Source organism: Podarcis tiliguerta, assembly GCF_965153285.1.
Source record: "Podarcis tiliguerta genome assembly, chromosome: 3".
Taxonomy (NCBI): domain Eukaryota; kingdom Metazoa; phylum Chordata; class Lepidosauria; order Squamata; family Lacertidae; genus Podarcis; species Podarcis tiliguerta.
In genome coordinates this window covers 47,213,026-47,233,982 of record NC_139536.1, presented here as the reverse complement: position 1 = coordinate 47,233,982, position 20,957 = coordinate 47,213,026, and the positions used below count along the sequence as shown (strand labels likewise).

At 37.8% G+C, this 20,957-nt stretch overlaps 1 protein-coding gene across 4 annotated transcripts in view; it reads left to right on the top strand.

Moving 5' to 3' along the window:
- Positions 1-20,957, top strand: part of TTC13 (tetratricopeptide repeat domain 13) — a gene marked incomplete at its 5' end in the record, with an annotated part of 28,721 nt that extends 7,764 nt beyond the window's left edge. For 3 of the 4 annotated variants that reach the window (XM_083434077.1, XM_083434079.1, XM_083434080.1), the window contains 16 exons: positions 350-460; positions 1,641-1,723; positions 2,241-2,382; positions 2,868-3,042; positions 4,157-4,313; positions 6,790-6,920; positions 7,703-7,835; positions 8,904-8,996; positions 11,331-11,414; positions 14,057-14,141; positions 15,365-15,474; positions 16,332-16,467; positions 18,249-18,328; positions 18,833-18,911; positions 19,977-20,056; positions 20,797-20,957. In XM_083434077.1, coding sequence (XP_083290203.1) covers positions 350-460; positions 1,641-1,723; positions 2,241-2,382; positions 2,868-3,042; positions 4,157-4,313; positions 6,790-6,920; positions 7,703-7,835; positions 8,904-8,996; positions 11,331-11,414; positions 14,057-14,141; positions 15,365-15,474; positions 16,332-16,467; positions 18,249-18,328; positions 18,833-18,911; positions 19,977-20,056; positions 20,797-20,908 — 1,791 coding nt within the window. In that variant the 3' untranslated portion in view covers positions 20,909-20,957. The remainder of the gene's footprint in view (positions 1-349; positions 461-1,640; positions 1,724-2,240; positions 2,383-2,867; positions 3,043-4,156; positions 4,314-6,789; positions 6,921-7,702; positions 7,836-8,903; positions 8,997-11,330; positions 11,415-14,056; positions 14,142-15,364; positions 15,475-16,331; positions 16,468-18,248; positions 18,329-18,832; positions 18,912-19,976; positions 20,057-20,796) is intronic. The other variant, XM_083434078.1, reaches the window with a different exon arrangement.

Sequence of the window (20,957 nt, the reverse complement as noted above, 5' to 3'; positions counted from 1 at the left end):
CAGCTGATATCTGTAGAGATTTTGGCAGCAGATTATTTCTGGGGACTTTTCTTGACTTATTATCACTCCAGTTTCTTCAGTTACCATAATTTAGGTTGCTTTTCCCCTGGAACCATTATAAAAATAGAGGGAACATATTTCTTTTGCAACCTACTGAATTCAGTGAAACTCCCAAGTAATAGGTCTAGGATTGTAGCCCAAGACCACCATAAACTGTTCTTTTCATTTTAAGAGTTAATAATTTTGTGATATGGAAGGCTTGGTATCCTGTAACTACAACATTGTTTGTGTTGCCTTTGTGTTAGATCTAGCAGTTTTCTGTCTGATGGAAGTTGTTTTTCTGTCACAGGACTATTCAAGTGCCCATGAAGACTTTCAGAACTCCCTTGAACTAAACAAAAACCAGCCTATAGCTATGCTTTACAAAGGTTTAACATTTTTTCATAGAGGACTTCTAAAGGTAATTATTTTGAATAACTGTGCAATTTCTATTATATGTGTGATGAATGCATATGCTTGCTTGCTTGTTTGTTTATTATTGAATTTATATACTGCCCTTTAGCTGGAGGTATGTTACCATTATTAGCAATTAACAAAGTCTGCTTTATGATTGTTCCAATCCAGAGTGTTTAGCCTTATCTACTCCAGGTGTCTTTCCAAAGGTGCAGACAGGGGCCTTTACACAGCTTTTCTCAGCTGTTAGTTGTAACAGAGTTGTTTAATGAGAATGGAACACTTTTGACATATCAGATTCAAAATGTTTCAGCAGTAACTACCTTAATTTGTATCTAAGAGAATTCACAGTAACATAATTGTATCAAATAATTACATGTATCTAATTTATCAGTTGGCATTACAGTGGTGCCTCGCAAGACGAAAAGAATCCGTTTCGCGGGTCTTTTCGTCTTGCGGTTTTTTCGTCTTGCGAAGCAAGCCCATTGACGGATTAGCGCTATTAGCGCTATTGACAATTTAAGGGCTAAAAATGGCTTTTTAAGGCTTGGGGGATTAGCGGTTTTGCTGCTAAAATGCTTTTAGCAGCTTAGCGCTTCAGGAAAAGGGGTTTTGGAGCGGAAAAAAATTCAAAATTTTTCGTCATTTTTCGTCTTGCGAAGCAAGCCCATAGGGAAATTCGTCTTGCGAAGCGCCTCTGCAAACGGAAAACCCTTTCGTCTTGCGGCTTTTCCGTCTTGCGAGGCATTCGTCTTGCGGGGCACCACTGTACATCTATTTGAGTGTTTGGATTGGTGCTTAAAATATCTGATAAATAAATATAGAACAATCTAGAGAGATTTTAAAGTTGTTTAGTCCCCCACTCCTGTCCCTGATGTTAGTTATTTGTTGAGTTTATCATTTGGTTGATAGACCTTAGGCAAATTTGTGATAACAGAAATGTATATTAGTAGATTGGTTGTGTGCTCCTAAGAGAGACTAAGCTTTTTGGACATTTCATATTTCAGTCTCTGAGGACATTTTTGCACATGCAGTTATAAATATATTGTCCAATGTATTGCCTTGTGTTTACCTGTACAGATCTTCCACAAAGTATTTCCATAATTATTCAAAAATCCCAATAGGAATCTTAATCTTAATAGCACAATATTTTAATTAACAAGAGTAAATGGTTGTGTTTTACCCAGGAAGCTATTGAATCATTCAAAGAAGCCCTTAAGCAGAAAGCAGATTTTATTGATGCATATAAGAGTCTGGGGCAGGCCTATCGGTAAGCAAAATGCCTTTACATTTCACTCTTTGACCCTCAAATGTGAATTGTTTAAGGAACATATAGAAGGGAGGTTTTCATCCAGACTGTGTTATGCTGGTTTGTTAAAATGTTTGGATATCACTTTGGTGATATAGTATGAGACTGAAACGTAATTCCAATAATTTAATGAGGGGGCAAGTTATTTTAAGATTACTTTGGAGTAAAAAGACTTCCTTTGCCTTAAATTATATATACTTTCAAAGTCATTTTCCTGACTGGTCTTTTTATATCTTAAACAGATTGAATTAGATAATACAGTCAGATACATATCTACTAAGGAGTAGGAACAATTGCGGCCTAATCTTCAGTACATGCATGTAGGATTGCTGCTTGAAAAAAATCACAGATTTATTGTTTAAAATATTTTTAATATGATACTGATTTTTAGAGCCCACGTTGGTTAATTTCAGTAAATAGCAACTTAGCTAAATAAACATTTTAATTGCTGTTTTTTGCTATTTATTTATCACTTTAGAGAGCTTGGTAACTTTGAAGCTGCTACAGAAAACTTTCAAAAGGCACTGATGCTAAATCAAAATCACGTTCAGACAATACAACTTGGGGGAATGATGCTTTATCATCATGGTAGCCTGAATGAAGCTCTGAAAAACTTTAAGGTAAGCAATTGTGACAAGTTACAGCAGTTCCATCATATATACTCATATCTGTCTGTGCTGTGTGTGGTTATTATATATGCAAACAAACATACATACATAAATGAGACACCTTTAGGCTACTAAGCTCTCAAATGTGCATACAATCACAAAGACTTTCATGTTCACTGTCATATATATAAGAAAAGTTGCAGCCTTCTTGAGGGCTTCCTTTAGATTGAAAGACTGTCTTGAAATTTCTGTCCAGTGGATAACAGTAGAAATGGACTGGACAAAAGCCTTTCCCCTGTGGAAGGTTTCTGCTTGTTTGTTTTAAAAACTGGCACATCGCTTCTCCTTTTCTTCTAACTTCCACATAGACTCAAGATGGCTGGGACAAATTACTTTTCTACTGTCGTGGATGTGTGGATAAAGAGTAAATAAAGATCTGTGGTTTGTTTATCTGCAATCTCACAAATGTATTGATTATTCTCTTTTCAATTTTCTAGAGGTGTCTGCAACTAGAACCATATAATGAGGTGTGCCAGTATATGAAGGGTCTTAGTCACGTTGCTATGGGGCAATTTTATGAAGGAATAAAAGCTCAAACTAAAGTTATGTTAAATGATCCTTTGCCTGGTCAGAAAGCTAGTACAGAGTACCTGAAAGTGAAATACCTCAGAGGTAAGTTGCTGCTAATGAAATATTCATTGTTTCATACCCAGATCCAGGACTTTTTTGAGCTACAACTCAGTTCCGGCACCTCTCAGCTGGGCACCATTGCCATTATAAGAGAACAAGGTTCATGGTGTGTTCCAGCACCTCTTTTTCTAGAAAAATAGCACTGCTGAAACCTATGTTAACTTAAGTATCAAATTTGTGCACATTTTTTTTTTAATTGCTGTACGTACTGTATTGTGAAATTCTTTACAGCTTTCTTACCTCAAAGAAAACATAGCAGAAAGTTTTTTCAGGTTTACATACGGTGGTAAAAAGTACTTATTTAGGCTTGTACATCAATCCTAGCTATCCATGAAATTTATTGCTAATTGGCATGCCCTTTCTGTAGAGTTGTTTTTAATTGAAAATATAAAGTTATGTATATGACTACTTACGTAACTATTGGCTCAGGATATTTTTTCCTTAATAAAGACTGAATTTGTGCAGTTGTCCATATGTACCCTGATCAATTGGATACAGTTTGCCAAAGAGTTAAGTATGTATTTCAAGGAAAAGGAGACATATTATTTTAATTATTTAGAAAATTTATCCCCCCAAAAATTCTTCAAGTGGAGTACATTGAAATGGCATTGTGAAGTTGTAAGGTTTAGTGGTTGCAGTGATGAAAGTTCCTCACTTAAAGAATCTCTGCTAATGGAAGAAATATTAGGGAAATGATCCACAAGTTTATACTACTTTAAGGAAGTACAGTGCTTTTGTATGGAAAGGTCCCCAGTTACAGCATGTAAACAGTAAACAGTGACATGGTTGTAGTTTGTGTGTGGATTTGGGGGAGGGCCATAGATAGTGGTAGAGCATGTGCAGAAGGTCCCAGTTCAATCCCTAGCATCTCCAGGTCAGGCTGGGAGAAATGCCTTTCTGAAACCCTGAAGAGCCACTGCCACTTAGTGTAGACAAGACCAAGCTAGATGAATCCAGCTCAGTATAAAGCAACTTCATATGAGCTCCTTACATATTTTTCTTCAGCACTGCAGATCGCTTGAAAAGCATTTCGCCTAGAGATAATTTAAGCTGACTTGCAGGAAAAGGGGCTAAATGATATTTACTTCCTTCACAGAATATTCTCGCTATCTGCATGCCCACCTTGATACCCCACTTACAGAATACAATATAGATCTGGATCTTCCTGGGAAGTTTAAAGATCACTGGGCCAAAAATCTTCCTTTTCTCATAGAAGACTATGAAGAACAGCCAGGACTACAACCACATATAAAGTAAGTACTGTATTTTTTGTTCCATAAGATGCACCTGACCATAAGATGCGTGTAGTTTTTAGAGGGGGAATGCAAGGGGAAAAATTATTTAAAGGGAGCACTGAGCAGAGCCTGTATGCATCCCAGGCTCTGCTCAGCGCTTCCTTTCACAAGCTGCGAGGAGCGTGTGTGAGGCACTTGCAGGCTTTTCCCCAAGGAGGGAGAAGCCCCCAAGAGCCGCACACACGCTCCGCGCAGCTCTTTAAAGGGAGCGCGACTATCCCAGGCTTTTGCGGGAGGTGGGGGAAGGGACAGAGGGGCTGCCCTATCCCTTCCCCCACCTCCCAGAAAAGCCCAGAGGCTCCCCGTACCCTGAAGAGGCTTTGCACGGCTAAGCCAGAAGCTAGAACAGCAAGAGGGAGCGCTGCGCAGCGATCCCTCTCACTGTTTTGGCTTCTGGGATAGCTGCGCAGCCTGCATTCGCTCCATAAGACGCACACACATTTCCCCTTACTTTTTAGGAGGGGAAAAGTGCATCTTCTAGAGCGAAAAATACGGTAACTAAATTTACCAATTCTTGGGCTCTACTGGAAATGTTTGCTAGTGGTAGTTCAAGGTTTAACTTTAATCGCATGGCTTCAAATACAGTCTATGGTTTTATAGAATGTGTTTGTAACAGGTACAAGTTGATTTCTAGCCTGCACCAACTCCAAAAATGTGTTCTGCTGAAAATGGACCTATTGAAATAAATGAACTACTCTGAGTATGACTTAGTCATAACCCTTTATGTTTTTTGTTGTATTTCAGATTTCTAGCACCAATTTCCCAATACTAGTTTCTTGCTGTTCTATACTACTTTTATACTGGTTTTGTGCTGGTGTTGGGTTTTATGTTGGTTTTACTGAGTTAGTTTATGATGTTTAATATATGTTGTTTGGTTGTATTATTGATCCGTAACTTTTTAACCTGCCAAGGGGACTTAGTTGGTGGACAGCATAATAAGTAATATTAATTTATGGTCCATTTTGTTCTTGAAACTGAGGAAAACCAAATACCTCAACAATCCTAGAGGTCCAAAATAATGAAAAGCCTAGTGCAGAAAGTGGCTTCATTGTTCTACAGTATGCCCTTTAGTCTGTACTATAAAGAACAGTTTCTGCAAATGTTTCTATTTATTTTTCTTATTTTTCACAACAATTCAAATTTTATGGTGTGTTGTGGCTCTGGAGCTGTCATTTCACTTAAGAAAGGCAACTCTGGATTCTTTTTTTTTTCCCCAGTTGTATTTCCTCAGAAGCTGAGGACTCTGTATAGTATGTGACATTCCTGCAAATGAAAGAATTCTGGAAAGCAACTCGATGATCTCTGAAACAGAATTTGTTAGATTATTTGTTAGAGGCTGCTTAACTATTGGTTGTTCAGAGGGCACTTGGAAGTTGTGATCTTGGTATTCTTGCTGGCAAGATAAGCAGAAGTTAAGACTCCTTTAGATGGATGTGAACAGGCGGTCCTTGATCTTTCAAGATGTTTGTTGGACTCCATCAGATCCCGTGACTTCTATGGTTTAAATACAACAGATAACAGGGTCACTTATATTACAAAATTAATAATTCCAGTCCAACACAGAGCCTTTATGTTACCCCGACTGAATATTTTCCCCTCAGCTTTCATCAAGGGCAGATATTTAAACATCTCCAGAAATGATAGACATTGCGGATGTTTTTCGAATGTGCTGGACACCGTAGAAGGTATTATTTTCTACTGTCCATTGTACAACCAGCTATGTAAATGCTTGCTATCCTCTCTTTTTTGGGTAGTCTAACATCATGGCACAATGAAAATATCAGATTCTATTGGTCTGACATTAACCCAGAAGTAACTGCCAGGGTGGCTGAGTTTTTGTCAGTAGTATCTCTTAGAGTGGGAAGAAACTCCACCGAAAATCCTCATTATTAAATATTTTACATGCCTGTTTATTTGTATATATAAATATATATATGGATGTTTTATGATGGCCTATATTTGCAATGCCTAATAAAGATTTGGCAAAGTAAGTAAGACTCAATCAGAAAAGAAATAGCACAGTAGTTTTCCTGTAGGACTAATTGCAGTCGTTAACAGTAAACAGGTTTACCATATCCATTGGGTCAATCACCCATATCCTACTACCCTTATGAGAAAAAACCCACCCCACCCTCCCACTATATATAAGGGTCTAGTGACTTCTGTTTCAGTGTATCTGAAGAAGTGTGCATGCACACAAAAGCTTCTATCCAGAACAAACTTATTTGGTCTCTAAGGTGCTAGTGGACAAATTTATTTATTTATTTATGCCCAAATAGAGTTATAAAAATGAAAGCTGCAATAAACCTTGGCAGGGGTTGGTAATCTTAAACCATATTTCTAATGTTTGTCTATCTCACGGGCTGCTACTAATATAGAATCTATGTAAGAAATCATCTTGATATTTAATCCTGGCTTTATTTGTGATTTTAAGGGATGTACTACTTCAGAAATTTGAAAACTATAAACCCGAAATGCAAGAGATTATATGTGTTGCTGATCAGTTGGGTTCCCTAATGCAATATGAGACCCCTGGATTTCTTCCAAACAAGAGAGTACATAGAGGTACACTGGAAAAACTTTATTGAAATATGGAATTAAAAGTATAATGGCGCTTGCTGTGATTAGCATTGGATATTCAGCAATAAAACATGCTCTATTCATATGGTAGTTCAGCTTATTCATACATAAAATAAAACTACTAATAATTATTACAGTCCATTATGTACTGTAAAGTGTGAATACTTAATGAGGCAGCAACCTCCAGTGATATTAAATATTAGATCCTATGCAGTCATCCACTTGCATCTCTTAGACTGCAATTCTGTGCCCACTTACTTAGAGAGTAAGCCTTACTGAACATAGTAAGGGCATGCATAAGGTAAAGGTAAAGGGGCCCCTGACCATTAGGTCCAGTCGTGACCGACTCTGGGGTTGCAGCGCTCATCTCACTTTATTGGCTGAGGGAGCTGGCGTACAGCTTCCGGGTCATGTGGCCAGCATGACTAAGCCGCTTCTGGTGAACCAGAGCAGCACACGGAAATGCCCTTTACCTTCTTGCCAGAGTACCTATTTATCTACCTGCACTTTGACGTGCTTTCGAACTGCTAGGTTGGCAGGAGCAGGGACCGAGCATCAGGAGCTCACCCCGTTGCGGGGATTCGAACCGCCAACCTTCTGATCGGCAAGTCCTAGGCTATGTGGTTTCACCCACATAGCCACCCGCATCCGTCAAGGGCATGCATAGAATTGCACTATTTTGATGCTTCAGCTTCTGCCTCACGTTTAGATGTCAAGTATAAATGTGAGTGGGCTTCACTGGTAACCTACTTCTGTTTGTTGTTCAGCAATGGGGCTAGCTGTGATAGAAGTAATGCAAGCTGTACAGAGAACGTGGGTGAACTCGAAAGTACGAATTAATGGAAAAACCAGGCTGATGCAGTGGAGAGATATGTTTGACATTGCTGTGAAATGGCGAAGGTAATAAAGGAAGAAATTTAGTTTGTGAATTATTATTATCAAGAGTACTAAACTGTAGGCTAAGCAAGTATCGACTTTATAAAGGCAGAGGCAAAGTGAACTGAGGAAGTATTTATAGATTTTTGTGGTTCCTACATCATTACTTCTGCTGTTGATTACATGATTTATAGCCCTGTCTGTGTGACTACTTCACAAAACCTATTTAATTCTTCTAATAAGGGCCATCCCTGGAGGCTGGAGGCCACAGGGCAAATCATAGTGTTTGGACCTTCCTATACTGCTTGACCCAGGCACGTTGGGTTTTTCTTTTCTCTCTTTCACAATGCTTTCCTCCCCCTACTTCACCCCTTATACAAATTCTAATTTTACATTTCATAGTAGTATGCACATTGTGTATCATATAGGGCGATGGATAACTTGAATCTTTAATCCAACTTCTTAGATCAAGAAACAAAAGTTATTTCTCCTTGCAAACTAAAGTAAATAAAGTTGAGTCCATTATTTCATTCCTCCTAACATTTCAGATTTGGTTATAGCAATAGTTGTACAGAACATCACCAAGATAACCTTGATTTCCTGAAGAGCTAACCAGTTTTGTAAGATGTAAAGGCTTAGTGATTCTCCATTCTCTCTGTCCTTCCCATTCTCTTCCTTGGCAATGTTGCCAGCTGCCTTATGAATGCGGACGTGTTGCAGTCGGGCCCCAATCCTCCTCCTATGCTTATATTTTTGCAACTGTAAGAGGGCTTCCAGGTCAGCATTTGGGGTGCATTCCCAGGCAGTGCTGCTGGCCATGGGTGTCATTATTGGTGCTGTGTTATGGTGAGGTGCCCCCCCCCCCCAAGTCCAGATTGGTTGCCCAGCTTCCCGCCGCCACCGCCCCACATCCCTTAGGAATTAGTTTGATTCTGATCTCCAAGTTAATTTCCTCTAACTCTTATGGTTAGCCCATTATTGTAGGTGGAAGAAAGCAATAAAAGCTTTCTTTAAAAATAGATGAAAAAATTAAACCTGAATTAATACAACTACCAAATCTGTAAGCAGTGTTGATGTTGTGTCTCTTTACAGGATAGCTGACCCAGACCAGCCTGTACTGTGGTTAGACCAAATGCCAACTCGAAGTCTTAGCAGAGGCTTTAATAATCACATCAATCTAATCAGGTATGATGCTTTAGTGAAACCTTGTTTGCATAAGAAATTGTGCCAGAATGACACATTTTGCACATAGGAGTTCTCGGTGTTGGGATTTCTGAACTTGTATTCTGACATTTTCTTCTTCAAATGAGTATGTAATGTATTGCATGTTTTATAGCCCCCTTTAGATATTTCTTTTTCTTTTCCTGAGGAGCTGGAATTGTACATCTACACTGTTTTGGAGTCCAACAAATAAATCCAATATCTTTCAGTACTGCCTTCTGTTAGGTATTTTTCCTACACAGAAACCCACAGCTACACTTAAAATCTTGCCAGGCATTTCTGAAAGGTAATATATGCAGCACAACTGATTCATTATTGCATTATGCTTCATCACAAGCCCACTTCTCTTCAAAGCATAGCTTAGCAATTGTTGTATGTTCCCTCTTCTCCTATACTACAAAACAAGATATCTGGTATTAGAGCAGCCACAAAGAAGGAAAGGCAGAGAACACTACAAAAATATTGTCAATCACAGGGGTTTAGACTAAGGAGCATATATTTAAGCTGCCAAAGTTTGTAAGTTTCCTAGTAAGAACTTGTTGCATTCTTGCTTTGACCAATTACTACTATTTCTATTTCTTTTTCCAATCTTTACCAATAGCATCAACCTTTCACTGTACAAGCTGGATATTTTACACTCAGTTTGGGTCCTTCTGATTTTTATTTCCTTGACTTCATTTATATTCTTTAACTAGATCCATATCAAACTTTTCTGAAAATCTAAAGTCAAGTTCTAAAATCTGCTTGGCATAGATATATGCTGACCGCATAACTACAAGGCCTACCATGAAAGTGTGGTAACTTCTAATTCACTTGTAGACTCACTGCATTCTTACTAGATCCATCATAGCTTATTTTGTAGTGTGAAATGTCTTGTCATCAGCATAGAAAGTGTTTGACAGGCAGCAGTGGGTTGTGCTAGAAGTGGAAAGTTTGAATAAATAATTTGGAACTATGATTTCTCTGCTCCTTTTAGAAAAGAAAATCTTCTGCTAATATGATTCTTGCTTTTCCATTTACTGCATTGATGAATCTGCCTTAAGCTGCCACTTTTTTCCAGGCTTTTTTTCATCGCTATTATGCAGTTCTTGTTTAGTCATAGCAGGTTTAATTAAACTTATTAAGCACCACTGGCTCAGGTAAGTGAAATTAAAGACAAGTGGCCTAATTAGCCCCTGTGATTGACAAGTAGCTTTGTCTCTTGGTATTTGCGGCTATAAAGCTTGCTCTATGAAATCTTGTTTTGTAGACTTGGAAACGAGAAGGGACTTCAACAAGTGCAATAATGGTATGTAGTTTTGCCTTTGGTATATGTGTTTGTGTGACTAGCTGCGCCCTAGACATATCTTTTTACTGTTCATGAATGTTTGGACAATTACATCAACAACATTCTAGATGGAAAACAAAAATTCGTGTTTGCAAGCAGTGCTCAGAATGAAAATTTAGCTGGAGAGTTTAAATAGATATAAGCAAATATAATCCAGTGGGCATAAATCTTGAAATGAATGATCAGTGCATGAGTTTTCATTCATTTCATTTCAATGGCTCTGGTTTGGGGGAAAATATTGATGAATTACGGGCACTCTGTGTAACCATATCCTGAGCAGGGCTGAAAAGTTGTATTAGGTGAAATATTCCCATGCCTAAAATGATTACAGCTTTCCAGTGCATGCATAATGTTGAGTAGCTCAATAAGTTCAAAGGGCTCAAGTTTAAGACTTCAATATTATAAATAATTTTTTATAGATGTAGGACCTAATAACTATTGCTCCCAGTTTTCTTAAGTCTGCTTGCCTGTAAAGACAACCTCAGTACAGAAACAAAATAAAACTCAAATTAATTTTAATTTTATATAGTTACATCCTTTTTCTTCTAAATGCTAACAATGACTCTTGTCATTTTAATATTTTTAAAGAGAATACACTAATTATCAAAGATTAAAACTGTGTGGTACAATCTGCTATTTGTCAAAGTTGCCTTGTAAATATCACTTGAAAAATGTTCTGTTAACAGTGCAATCAATGCAAATTTACTCAGCAGTAAGTTCCATTATTTCAAAGTCTCATTGAACCCAATGAGTCTCATGGAACCCTTCTAAGTAGAAACGCACAGATTTTTGCTATAACATGTCCATAATGCTTTGCAATGCACAAAAGTTCTCTGGCAAGTAGAGTCCCTTGAACAAAGTTTGAACTCCAGTCTTTTACCACATAGAAATCATATATGCACTTTCACAAATGGTATGTAAATGCTTGCTATCTGTTTAATGTCCCGTTTTAAAAATGTTCTTCTCTGCAGGGGACAAGTTGTTAACATAAGATATCTGGAATATTTTGAAAAGATGCTTCATTTTATCAAAGACAGGATCCTTGTTTATCATAGGTAAATAAATTCTTCCTTTTCCTGCATTAATACGGCAAATTTTTATATAGTGTTCAAGAATTAGGTGCTGCACAGTAATATTTAAAACAACCCACCTGCAGGCTTACAATCTAAACAAGATGAGACCATGGGGAGGTAAAGAAGAGATTAGAACCAGATATTTAGGAAATGGTTTGAAACATTGCATAAACAATTGAAAAGACAGAAGGGTTCAGATTTCAGGTGTCAGTGAGGTTCAGAGAAAAGAGAGCAAGTGATGGAAACGTGAAATAGAAATGACTTGAGATTTTTCAAAGAAGAAAGCATTGGCTGAGCAAAGATAATAATGCAGCGGGAGAGAAAGAAAAAGGGTGACAGATAAGGAGGGGCCGAAAGGTAAAAGCATAGTAACGAATAATTTCTGATAAGGAGATGAATTTCAATAAATGGATGTAACGCAGGAAAAATATGGGCAAATTGTGATACAGAATAAACCGAATGGGCAACAGAATTAAGAACAGAGAGGAGAGGGTGAAACTGAAAAACTGGCAAACCAAAAAGAAGCATGAGAGAATAAACAAATGCTTTTCCAGTAGCAGGAGACAAAACTATCAAAATTTAGCAATGTTGAAAACTTGGACGTTGGCAGTTCTGACTGTCAGATTGACTGTATGCAGCCAGGAGGCTGAGGCAAGTTTGAAGATGATGAAGGAAAGGTGTAAACTATGGTCAGGGAAAGCCAGGCCAATGAGAATGCTGAAGAAGAAGATTTTAGAAGATCTATTTTTGTTATCAACATAGAAGAGAATGGAGTAGCAGCAGAAGGGGAAAGAAGACTAAAAAAGAGCCAAGAGAAGAAAACTAATCTGTATTTATTGAGATAATTGTTTTTTAAAAGTCTTAACAGGAGAGAAGATGGTGAAGAGTAAAGAAGTGGAAGCATGAATGTGTAAGGAGTAAAAGCTGAAGAGCAGCTGGAGTGTCAAGTTGAATATGGGAAATGCCCTTGCTCAGTGGTGAAGCTCACTCAGTGACTATGAAGATGTCACTTTATTTCACCCTAAGAGTCAGTCACTGTTCCAGAATCCTTTAAGGGTGGGGTAGAACATACATATATATTAAGATTACAAATGAAAATAGAAAGATGGAACAACGGGTCAACATATATATTTTTAACACAGGACAATATCAGGAAGGGAAAGGTGTAGTAATAACAGTATGTACTGCTTCAGTCTGCATTGTTCAACATAACTCTAAACTATATTTTAGTTATTGCTATGGAAATAATCATGGATGAGCCTCAAGTTCCCATGCTCCTCCTATGGAGCAGCTCTGATGAGATCAGATGTGTTTGTCCCAGTTTGGACATAATGGTAGACCATGGTTAGTTGCCTTAATCAGATAAACTGTAGGTAAAACTAAGGGCAGTTTAGCCCTTTCATACCTACTGACAACCATGATTAGTTGAAAATGGAAGCAAATGCTTTCAGTCTCCTTGCAGTCACATCAGAGAAGGGGACACGGGCTCATTATAACATTAAACTATAAAGAGTGGTGTAAAACAGGGCTGTGTTCTCACCCAACTCTCTTTAGCATATTCTTCTCCCTGTTGCTCTCATATGCATTCAGCTTGACTGAAGATGGTGTGTTCATTCAAGGAGCAATGGGGGTCTGTTCAATCTCGCACGTCCCTGCACCAAGAAAAGTGCAGCGGGTCCTTATCTGAGAGACATTGCTTGCAGATGACACAGCCTTGACAGTGCACTCTGAGGAAGCTCTACTGAGACTCATCAACCGTTTTGCCCAAGCCTGCAGGAAGTTCGGCCTTACCTGACAAAGACTAACATCCTAGGAAATTGCAAATACCAAGGTCTACTAGACTTGCATGTTGAGCATGCTGCTTTATGGAAGTATGTTGTGGGCAACTTACAACCATCAGGAGTGATGCATCAATGCCTTCCATATCCACTGTGTCAGGAAGATTTTGGATACCACATAGCAGGACAGATTTTCAATCAAAGATGTGCTTTCTAAACCCACATTCCTAGCATGCTTGCACTCCTGTCTCAGCAGCGTCTACACTGACTAGGTCATGTCCACAGAATGGAAGATGGCAGGATCTCCAAGGGCATGCTCTAAAGGGAGCCCGCTTCAGGCACTAGGCCCATTGGCAGACCAACTCTGCCAACAATGTCTACAAAAGTGATATGCATGAAGACTGGCAACATCAACCCTGCCATGTGGGAATCCCTTGCAGATGACAGCAGTGCCTGGAGACAGACAGATAGGTCAGTATCCATAATGATGATTGGTGGAGGAATGACCATTGGGAAGAGCGCAAAGAGAAGAAATCCCGTGGTGCATCTGCATCAACACAACCAGACACCTTCATCTGCCCCAGCTTCAGTGAAACATGTCTCTCCTGTATCTCTCTCTACGCCCACAGCACACTTTTCCATCGTCTCCCAAGACACACGGATGCCAACCAGGTTTAACTTGGTATATAAATAGGTTATCTTGTATAGGTTATTTTCTCAGTAACATAACCTAGGTATGCTAAAAAGCTATTGTGTTTTCTTGTTAGAATATGTTCACATTAATAGAAAAACTAGAACAAAATATTTAATTGAAATTCTATTGAACCCTTTTGTCTAACCATTTAGTGCCAATAACCACAAAGAACTAGTAGACGTTCGAGAAGCTCTGGAGCAAGTGCAAAAAGTAGAAGATCTTCTCCCAATAATGAAGGTAGTCTTTCTATCTCTCCCCCCCCCCCCCATTCCTCTCCCATCCCGCAAAATAACTGTATTTTTGTTAATATTAGAAATAAGATTATGCAAATAACATTGGTTAGTTATGATCCTTCAAATTTCATGTGAAAGTGGAAATGGACTTAAAGTTACCATTTAAAACTTGGATATGATTTTTTTCTAGTACACAATGAGGGTTTGCTGAGGAAGGCCATTTTGCAAGGGAAAGCTCACTAAACTCCAAGCTAGTTTTCTGTGTATTAAAGTGTTTTGTAACAAATTGTGGGTGTTTATTAGTGTCTCTTGGAATGATGATGGGGTTTTTAATTGCAAAATTGTCCATAGTAAAGAAAATAAGCTCAATGGATCTTACTGCATTTTAAGTACTCATTACAAGGAAGACTTAACAAATACCACATAAATGAAAAGATACAATTAGCATGAAATGAAAGAGGTGAATAACTTTGAGTAGGAAGCCAACACTTGATTTGTCAGAGTGGGTCATGTGTTACTTATTCATAGGGTCAAACTGGCAGAATTTCACAATTTAGCAACCGTTTTAGCTAAAAATAATCCCCTCTGAGATTGAATGTATAACCTTGAGGGTGCTGTTTTCTATTAGTTGAAAGCGGTAAGCTGAATAATTCAATAATTCTCTAAAGGCTGTTGACAAAATGGTTTTCCTGTGTAGGTCCTGACTTCCATGTCGGAAGAAGAATGTCAACATGCATCTGATATTTGAACAGGAAAATATGAAATAGCCCAAGTATCAAGAACTAGGGAAAACTATTATCTCTTCTATGTTTTTACCACATCTCTGTGGTGTGGTATGCCTAAATAGAGCTCTAACATATTTGCATATGTTTAGCGAGGCCATAGTCCACAAATAGCAAACCCTCCTTACTTTTAAGAGCTCCCCTGAGTGCGATAGGTGAAATTCTTTTAGCAGTGAGAGAAAAAAATGCATGTTAGATGTAAACTTTAATGGGAAAGAAACCTTGCTATATTTTTGGCCACATGACCCCGGAAGCTGTACGTCAGCTCCCTTGGCCAATAAAGTGAGATGAGCGCCGCAACCCCAGAGTTGTCTGTGACTGGACCTAATGGTCAGGGGTCCCTTTACCCTTTACCTAGTTATGTAGCATAAAGGAAAGCTGAAATTGTCTTAATTGTAATATGGAACAAACAATCAAAATCCACTTTTTGATATTTGTTTGAAAGCAGCTCCACAGTAAAACAAGAGATGGATTCACGGTCAACACCAAAGTCCCAAGCCTCAAAGATCCAGGAAAAGAGTATGATGGATTTACTATCACCATAACAGGAGATAAGTAAGCTAAGTTTCTATTTTATATCATGTAAACTACAGGCAAAAGCTTACTAGTCTTTATTTTAATTATTTTTTTAAAAAATAAATTGAAGACAGTGTTATAGCAGTCAAAGGTTAGGTTAGGCAGATTTCAAATATGCTTGGTTTTCCTTCTGTAGTAAACTGTCAGCAAAGCTGCATTTTATGTGCTTTAATGTGGTATTAATTTAATATATTTACACCCATATAATCCATGCAAGCATTCCTAACACTTAACCAAAATCTGACTTTACTAACACCTTGTAAGTTGTATACACTTATTATAGTTTTATCCTTATCCATATTGGAAGCTTCTCAGGTATACAGTTTGGATGGCACATGTTACCCACCCTTGTTCTTGCTGCTTATGCTCCCCAGTTAATATACTAGTATAACAACTCTTCTTCTGTGAAAAAGGGGAGAGGGAATCAAAGCAATATTCTGTATTTTTCCTTTTCAGGGATACTCACTAAATTTTTATATGGGCAATGTAGTAGCTAAAGGGTAGGTTCCACCAGGTCCTGCTTCTGCCCATTCATAATCTTCTCGCCATATTTGTGCGAGTGTGTGTTTTAAAAAAGATTAAAAATATTACCAACTAATTAACAAAAAATCTGCTTTGTCTTTTTATGTTGCCTTTTCAGTTTTGATATTTGGTCTCTGAAGCCAAAGTAACATTGCACTCATTTCTATATTCAACTGGAAATTATTGAAATACATTTTAGAGCAACTTAACCAATCGTATATAATCTGTATGCATTTGTATGTGTTTGTTTATGTACGTGTTGTTGAATGTATGTGTTTATTTTAAAAACATGCCTCTGATGCATATATTTTCAGGATTGGGAACATACTATTTTCAGTTGAAACGCAGACAACAGAAGAAAGAACACAACTGTATCATGCAGAAATAGATGCTCTTTATAAAGACTTAACTACCAAAGGAAAACTACTTGTTTCATCTGCAGAATCTGGGGTAAGATCTTCCATTATGTAATTAGTTTTTAGTATCATGAGCCCAAAAGGTCTAAGAGCACAGGCAGGCTGATACACAGAGAGATGTTTCTTCAGATATTTGCATCTCAAGGCATTTGTAAACCACCCTGTGATCACTGGTTGAAGGGTGGTATGCAAATTGTCATCATCACCATCATCATCATAGGCTTGGCATGTCAACATCAGCACCTTGAATTTTGTCTCAGAAGCATATAGGCAGCTTTTCAAAATGTTTCAACAAACCATACCAGTTCACATTCTGTCAGCCACATTCTACTCCAATTATAGCTTTTGTATCCCCTTCAAGGGCAACATCATGTAAGATCAGGTTATAACCAGGAAGTTACCAAACCAGTGACCATCGTGGCCAAGCTATTCTGGTCTGGGTGAACCAGAAAAAGTGACCCTTTTGGTCTGTTCATCAAATGACTCACTAGCTGCTCTAGAGAGCAGTGCATGAGGAGGAAAGGTATCATTTGAAAGGGATTGCCATATCCTTTCTGTAAAAGCAAATTTCAAAATTCTGCATGTCTGTGTTTTTTGGACCAATATTCTTAGGGCCAAAATGGACACAATGGGTGGGTGGGGGGTTGTTGCTGTTATTGTTGTTAGTTTTTTGTATCTTTATTTTAGATGTTGTTATGGATGTTGATGTAGAAATTGTTTCAATTTTTTATTTTATTTTTTGTTTATGACTACTTTTGTTACGTTCATCATTATGTATTTTTTCATGTTGTAAGCCACATTGAGCATGGTTTTAACTCTGGAAAGACGGCATGCAAATAAAATTATGTATATATGTTAGTCCAAGCACACCACTGAAGTCACCTGAGCCTCAAGTGACAGCGCTGGGTCAAGCACAACCCCAGACTATGCATCTAAAGCTATATGTCCAGCCAATTCTCAAACCTGAGAACCAACCTACCCATAGGACCTGTGTCTTGTCAGGATTCAGCCTCAGTTTATTGGCCCTCATCCAGCCCATTACTGCTTCCAGGCACCAGTCCAACACAACGTATTAGTTAAAACGCATGCCATCACTCTAAAATATTTAAGAGATTACTCCTATTTATGGTTAAATGCAATGCATTGTTTAAACATTTTAAAATTTATTTTTGTTGGGCTGGATCCAGAGTGTCCTTTCTGTGAACAGCCTTTTTCCATTTGTGGAACGCACTGAGATACAACAGAAGCTCCCTCGGAAGGAAAGGGGAGGCTCTTTTCTCTCTTTCCCCCCAAATGCCACCTCCCACACAAGGCTGCCTTGTCCTCCCAAGAGCTATTGGCTAAAATCTGATCCCCACCCTACCTTCTTCCAGCAGGAATTCTGCTCACAGGAGCTCTGGATCCAACCCGTTTTTAAAATCTCTTATCTGTCCTTTCTGTTCCATTACTATTCAAGGTAACTCACAATCTGACACCCCCCCCCCCAATTAACATGGCAGATAAAAAAAATGTTTATTAGCACGGCTTGAGAAACAACCACATTATATACAAAGCTTAGAAGGCCTTAGCAAATGAAACATGTCTATATGGCTTACTGTCCTATATACACCTTTTCCTGCTTGAATGCTGCTTCTTGTCATGCTACAACTACCAACTTAATAAAGAATTATACAGATAATAAAATACTGCATATTGCAGAATGAAAACAGTTTATTTCCATAAATTCCATTCATTTAATTTAATTTGCTTGGTGCATGCAGTTTTCTATTGCTATTTTGATTTTTCATGTTAAATACATGGTTTTATTTTTCTTAGGAGTCGGATGCTGTGTGCAGTTTAATCCTATCTCTCGTATATTATTTCTATAACTTAATGCCTCTGTCCAGAGGGTCCAGGTTAGTATCTTTCTTCTTATGTAATAACTGTATCCATAAAGATTACATTGTGCACAGTGATATGAGATCTTACCTTACCAGTTCTTCTTTCTCCTGCCCCAAGTCCTAAACACTTTTACATAAATGTTGGCAGTCATATTATTCTTGTGTGCATCTTTAATGAGAGAACATTTTCTCCATTTTGTAGTAGATGTATTTCTCATTTTGTATTTGACATGTTAAAACTTTAAAACTTGTCTTACACTCTGCAGTTTTTTTTAAAATACACTTGAAAGTAAATCCTGTTGCACTCAATGCAGCTTACTTCTGTACAGGATTGCACTATTAAGCTCGATATAGCAACATTGAAATTAATACAGCCAGGTCACAAGTACATTGCATTGATTTTAAATATTTATGAAAATGGAGAATCTCTTAACCTTTAAAAGCAGTAAAATATGTTCTTGTGTTTCCATGGAATGCTTTGTGTGCATTTTATTTCTTCTGTTTTTGTTTGTTTCTCAGTGTGGTGGCTTATTCAATAGTCATGGGAGCTCTAATGGCAAGTGGAAAAGAAGTATCAGGAAAGATTCCGAAAGGAAAGGTACACTCTGAATAAAATGCCCTGAAATTTAGAAAAGAGCAGCTTGTGACACCCAAGTTTTTCCCCGCAGGTCACACCTGTGTCCAAAAAGTTATTTAAAGCATAATGTGGGGCTAGGTATGAAGTAATGCAGATGTTCAGGAAGCAGTTTGTGAATACCTGCAACTTCTCAAAAGATAAAGACATGTTATTTTGAAAAAAGAAGTGAGATGTGTGAGAGAGCATTCTTGTTTCAATGTGAGAAGTAGCCCTATGGACTGGAAACTGTTGGTGTCGCAAAATAATTAAATAAAGCAGCAATCCTAATCTCAGAAGGTGATGTCCAGTGTTGTCTACCTGCAAATGGAATGAGCACCGTTTGCAGAAGTTCTTCACCCTACCCTTTCCTCCTGACCTGCTCTGGAGGGTTAGGTTACCATCTAGAACTAACTGGAAATTTGCATTTGGCAGTGGGGTGGGGAATAGGAAAAGAACTTCCATTGCATGAGTGAACTTCCTCTTGTGCAGTGTTGGATATATCACCCAGTGGAACTTGCTTCCTAGTAAATCTATTTCCTAGATTTAGCTATCATTAGGTAATGTTCCTGTTATTGTTCTTGGCAGATGCTAGAAGTGATGGAGTGTGTTGTAAATGAGATGAAAGTTTCTATGTGATTAGGACAATAGTAACTTCTCTTTATGATCAAATGAAATTTTTCACATTTTTTGCTTCAAAATAGTTTGGAACTTTGTGTCTTGCAACAGGAAGCATCATCATCAATAATAATAATAATACTTTATTATTTATACCGCACTCATCTAGTCTCTTGTGATGATGGTTTTCTTTAAATTTTAAATCTCTCCCCCCCCCCTTGAAATCATACTAGCAACTTCAGCCTTTCATTGTTATACCACAACTGCTAAAATAGCATATTTAAAGCAAACAAATCCAAAGCATACAGTTCAGCTCTTCTCGTCTTCCAACTTCCATTACAAATACCTTTTCGATGGTGCTAAATGTGAGGGTATGTTCTGACAGTGCACTTATTTTTGCATTTAGTTGTTTATATTTAATGTGTGTTCCAGCTGATTGATTTTGAAGCTATGACAGCAGCTGGATCAGAGGCCTTCAGTAAAGTGGCAAAAGATTGGCTGAATCTGAAAAGGTAAAATTGTTAATGTTGGCTCAAGGTTTTGCATGTCCTAAAAAAAAGTCCTAGCTTTCCTCAGAAAGGCAGTCTTTGTTACTTTGAAAAGTTGAGTTAACAGAAGAGTGCTTTCACAAATTCCAACTTATGGCAGCTATTGCATTTCACCCTCTGCCCATATATCTATGGCTGCTGCTTGTGACACTACTCAAATATAGTTTGCGATAACAATGTAGTTCTTGTTAAACTTAAACCACCACATCTAAAAGGCCTGGTTCCTATTATAAATTTAAGTAGTACTAAAGTTACATGAAGCAATAGACCCAAACTAGAAAGAACTGTTTGAATTTGGCACACCATAGAGGTCTGCATGTGTGGCATTTTACTCTCTAGCGGAAGGGAAAAATAACCTAATACATTAAATTTCTTTGTGGTTTTCTGGATTAGAACCATGGTGATAATTAGCTTCCTTCATTGATAGTTATCATCGCAATCTACTTAACAGTTCTTCTACAATATATGGTGTAAATGTCTGAAATAATGAACCATACTATTGTGAAACTTGGTATTTTAATGCTAGAACATTTTGAAGACAAAATGCATAGGTAGTCACTTGCCCCAAAACTTGAGCAATAAAGTTCCAGTTGAGTTAAATTAGCATTTTTGGAGTGCTTAAGCAAAAATACAAAATATCAGGTTTATTTCAAACTTACGTCATTGACTATGTTTCTATTAATATTTGCATTTTCCTTTTCCAGCATTTCGCCTTCTTACAAGAGTCTCCCACTGGTATCAGAATACTTTCCAACATTAAGAACCATGATTGAAGCATTAAGTACAGATTCAGCTCATTGCCTGAAAAGGCTTTAGTTGCTGTGTTAACTTACCTCAATAAAGAGCAGTGACCACTTTTTTTGTA